Source organism: Octopus sinensis, unplaced genomic scaffold, assembly GCF_006345805.1.
Source record: "Octopus sinensis unplaced genomic scaffold, ASM634580v1 Contig15874, whole genome shotgun sequence".
Classification (NCBI taxonomy): domain Eukaryota; kingdom Metazoa; phylum Mollusca; class Cephalopoda; order Octopoda; family Octopodidae; genus Octopus; species Octopus sinensis.
Genome location: NW_021833969.1, coordinates 27,501 through 32,500, shown reverse-complemented (window position 1 = coordinate 32,500; position 5,000 = coordinate 27,501). Strand labels below are relative to the sequence as shown.

Genomic DNA, 5,000 nt, shown 5'->3' with positions numbered 1-5,000 from the left:
CTCACTGTAAATTCTAAGAAATCTCAGTTCTTCGCCTAATCAATCCCGAATTCTGCGCTTCTGGACTTTAACATCATAATTTCAGGCACACCACTGGAACGAGATAATCACTTTGCATGCCTTAGAAGTGTGCTTTGCACCAAACACAATCCTGAGCAAGATGTGGAACGAGGAATTGGACCGGTTCACTCAGCTTTCTTTGAAATAAATAAATGTCTTTCCTGAAAAATCCCGGAAACTTCTTGAATACACCTTCTTTTTCTTTAAAATCCTATTGGTGCCACAAAAACTTTACACAGATATGACCGTCATCAGTTGAGGCTGTAGCGCTTGCTAAATTAAATGCGCCTAAGCGTAAGCGGCCCTTATCAATGGGAGAAATCAAGTCGTAAATAGATGATTTAAACAGCGATGAAGAAGTGATTTTCTGATTTTCTTTCATCATCAAATGAAGCAGATGATGTTGAAAATGATATTTTATATAATACAGAAAAAAATAATGCTTCAACTAGCTCTGGATGGAAAAGGTGCACCGATTCATCTCCATTTGTTTAAGACCAACAATTATTTTAGTTTTTGAGCTTAATTTAATGAAAATAAATATAAAAATTAGCTTTATGAAAAAGAGATTTTTTCGATTATTGTCCGTTTGTCACACACATTCATGCAACACATTTTCGCCGTTTAAGGGTTAACATCTTGTTTGTATACTTACGTTTTTTATTGCTGATTCAGGTACAAGCTGGCAGAAAGTATTTGAGATGACCCCAAACTCATTTAAGAAGAGCCCTATTTATTTGTACTGGGACGATTTGCCTATTGAAAAGGTAAAGAATTTTTAGAATTTCAAGATGATTCTCATTTGATAACCAATCTACATATTTGTTGCTGTTTTACAATAATTACTAGTGTTTTCTTTTAAATGTTTAATTTCAGTTTCTGATGATTGTTTCATTTTTAAAATCTATCTTTTTATGTTAGCAAGTTTCTTTGGCGGGGTTTCACGATAGAACTAGATCCAGACTAATTTTCCTTCTAAATTTCAATGGAATATTGTGCAGCGTTTTCATTTGGCGGCAAGAGTGTTGCTATAAAATATACACGACGCATAGAAACCTATTTCTCTCGTATTTATTTCTGTTTTCTTTTTCTGTTTCACTAGCGAGACTTGGGGACTAAGGTCCGGCTTTTTATTTAGGTGTTCATCATTTTCGCCGGGTATCTGATTAAGGACACTGATCTTTGCTTTAATAAGGGTTTTGGAATTCAGCTTTGACTGCAATGATTTTCTTACTCTCCTTGTGTACTCCCAATTGGTCGTTTGTTTCATTCATATTTTATTTCGTCTGCTTTCAGTATTCCCAGCTACTTTTACCACCGTCCTTTCTCAACTGCTCCCATTCTTTGCCCATTTGGAATTTCAATTCCCTGGCTTCTTTCAAATGTTCCTCCTTTTATTTTCAATATAGCGCACTTTTCTATCCCAAATTCCATACCAACGTCATTTGAGAAAATGCGGATAATATTTACAAGATTTTCAAACTGTTTCTCATTTTTCGCATAAACTTTTGTATCGTCCATGAAAAGAAGATGATTTATCTGACCATTTCCTTTAACCAAATCGTAAGCAATTTTCACTTTTCATGGCCAATTCGAATAGTAGCGGAGATAAGCTATCACCTTCAAATATTCCACGTCTGATGTTCACTTTTCCGGGTTTTTGTTTTTCTCCGATCATTTCAGTATTCCAATGTTCCATACTTTCATTTAGCATTTTCTCCAAGCTTTTTTTTTTTTGCTATTTCAAACCTGCTCCTTGTTTTACTTATCTAACTGTGTGGTACCATGTCATACGCTTTTTTCTAATCTAACCATGCTACATTCACTCCTGCCAATCATCTACCTCTGCAATTTCTAATTATCATTTTATCATCTAATAGGTGATCTTTTGTTGCCCTACTTTGGTTCCTGCATCCTTTCTGTTCTTTAGGTAATAGATTGTTACTTACCTGATGTTTGCAAGTTCCCTTTCAAGGGGTCCTTGACGCATTAGCAGCGTTGGCTCGCTTGTCATCCATGCAGGGGTGCGACCTTGCTGCAGGCAGTCATCCTGTTGCACAGCGATCCTCTCTTCTTCTTCTTCTTCTTCTCCTTCTTCTTCTTCTTCTTCTCTTCTTCTTCTTCTCTTCTTCTTCTTCTTCTTCTTCTTCTTCTTCTTCTTCTTCCAATTCTTCTTCTTCTTCTTCTTCTTCTTCTTCTTCTTCTTCTTTCAATTCTTCTTCTTCTTCGTCTTCTCATTATTATTATTATTATTATTATTATTATTATTATTATTATTACTATTATTATTATTACTATCATTATTATCATTATTATTATTAGTATTGTTATTATTATTATCATTATTATTATTATTACTATTATTATTATCATTATTATTATTATTCTATGTTTGAGTTTTGCTTTATATTTTTACAAGTTGGCTCCAAGTCTCACCCAGAGACCTCAAGAGACAACAGGTTGGAAGTTCATGTTGTTGTTATGCCTAGTGTGCCATATATTTGGTGGTGGGGGGGAGTTTTTGGTGTTGTACTAATGAATGTCTAAAAAAAATATATTTTGTTTTTTTCTTTCTTAAAAACCGAAAAGTATGTTTGTTTTAAAACTTGAGATTACATAGAAAGTATTTTGCGTAGGATATGAGCAGTTCCCATGAGCACTATCTTTTGAATTTCTGCCATTTTGGGGTTTCCTGGTATCTGAGTTAGGTAGCTATCAGCCCCTTTTGTTATCATTCCCAGGGCACCTATGACAACAGGTATTGTTTTAGTCTTCAGCTTCCACATTTTGCTGATTTCTATTTCAAGATCTTTATATTTGCTCAGTTTTTGGTAGGTCTTGACAGATACGTTTATATCGATTGGGACAGTCATATCAATGAGGAGGCATGTTCTTTGTTTGAAGTCTTTCAATATGATGTCTAGCCTATTTGCATCTATCTTTCTGTCAGTTTGAATGGTGAAGTTCCAGAGGAGTGAGATGTGGTCATTTTCAAGCACTGGGGGTGGTTTGTGTTCCCAATTATTATTACTATTATTATTATTATTATTATTATTATTATTATTATTATTATTATTATTATTATTATTATCATTATTATAATCATTATTATTATTAGTATTAGTATTATTATTATTATTATCATTATAATTAGTATTATTACTAGTATTATTATTATTATTATTATTATTATTATTATTATCATTATTATTAGTATTATTATTATTATTATTATTATTATTATTATTATTATCATTATTATTAGTATTATTACTAGTATTATTATTATTATTATTATTATTATTATCATTATTATTATTATTATTATTATTATTATTATTATATTATCATTATTATTAGTATTATTACTAGTATTATTATTATTATTATTATTATTATTTTATTATCATTATTATTATTATTATTATTATATTATTATCATTATTATTAGTATTATTACTAGTATTATTATTATTATTATTATTATTATTATTATTATCATTATTATTATTATTATTATTATCATTTTTATTAGTATTATTACTATTATTATTATTATTATTATTATTATTATTATTATTATTATTATTATTATTTTTATTCAGTAGTTTTATTTTTATAGCGTGCTTTCACTTCACTACCGAGCGCAGCTCTGTGTGCCTTGGGTATGTGCTGTGATTTGTTGTGATGCTCTGATGGTTATTGTATGGAAGGTGTTCTGCGTAGGATGTGTGCAGTGCCTAGTAGTGCAATTTTCCGTATGTTATATGTGTTTGTAAGTCATGTTTTTTCGCTGTGTATTTGTCTGAATTTTTTTTTCAGCCTAATGCACCTACTATGATAGGAATTGTTTCTGTTTTTAGATTCCACATTCTGGTTGCCTCTATTTCCAGGTCTTTGTATTTTGAGAGTTTCTCCATTTCTTTTAGAGACACGTTGTCATCAGCCGGTATTGATATATCAATTAGAAAGCATTTTTTATCTTCATGATCTCTGACAACTATATCTGGTCTGTTGGCCTTAATTTCTCTATCTGTGTGTATCGGCATATCTCAGAGTATGGTTGCTTTCTCGTTTTCTGTGACCTTTCCTGGTGTGTGCCTATACCATCTTTTTTCTGTTGTTATTCCATAATGTTGGCATAGCTTCCTATGTATGTAGGTTCCAACTCTGTCATGTCTGTGAATATATTCCTTCTTAGCCAAGACTGGGCAGCTAGAGATAATATGATTTATTGTTTCTTGTCCATCTCCACATATTCTGCAGTTACTTGTAATATTTCTTTTCATTACATGTTTTTGGTAATTTCTGGTGGGGAGGCTTTGGTCTTGTGCTGCAATTAAAAACCCCTCTGTTTCTGCTTTGAGTCCTGAGCTTCTCAACCATTGCTGGGACTTTTCTTTGTCTATTTCTTTTGCGTTTAGTTTAGTCCAGTATTTACCATGAAGGGGCTTTTCTTGCCATCGTTTTATCATGGTTCGTTGCTGTTCTACTTTTAGTTTGGATTTCATTTGTTTTATAGCTTTTGTTGTTTCTTCATCTTCTTCTTCTTCTTCATGTTTATTAGGTGGTATGATTTTTTGTTTGTATTTGTCAGCTTCCTTAAATACTGAGAACAGTTTTTTGTTTTGCTCGTGTTTTGCCGCTATCTGGATCAGTTTTCCTTCCTTCTGAAGTAGATATTTTTGCAGTCCTATGGTGGTTATTTTATAGTAGTTTTACAGCTGTATAAGGCCTCTACCACCTTCTGTACGTTGTATATATAGTCTTTCTATGTCAGATTTTGGGTGATGCATCCTAGATCCTGTCATTATTTTTCTTGTTTTCCTATCTATTTTGGTCAGTTCATTTCGTGTCCAGTTAAGGATATTGTAGCTGTAACTTATAACTGGGACAGCTAAAGTGTTGATACCTATTATCTTGTTTTTAGCATTGAGCTC

General features: G+C 31.9%; 1 protein-coding gene across 1 annotated transcript in view; it reads left to right on the top strand.

Moving 5' to 3' along the window:
- Window positions 1-741: 741 nt before the first annotated feature.
- LOC118761632 overlaps window positions 742-5,000 on the top strand; it is a 14,256-nt gene continuing 9,997 nt past the window's right edge. Inside the window, exon 1 of the mRNA XM_036499716.1 lies at window positions 742-827. Coding sequence (XP_036355609.1) covers window positions 762-827 — 66 coding nt within the window. The 5' untranslated portion in view covers window positions 742-761. The remainder of the gene's footprint in view (window positions 828-5,000) is intronic.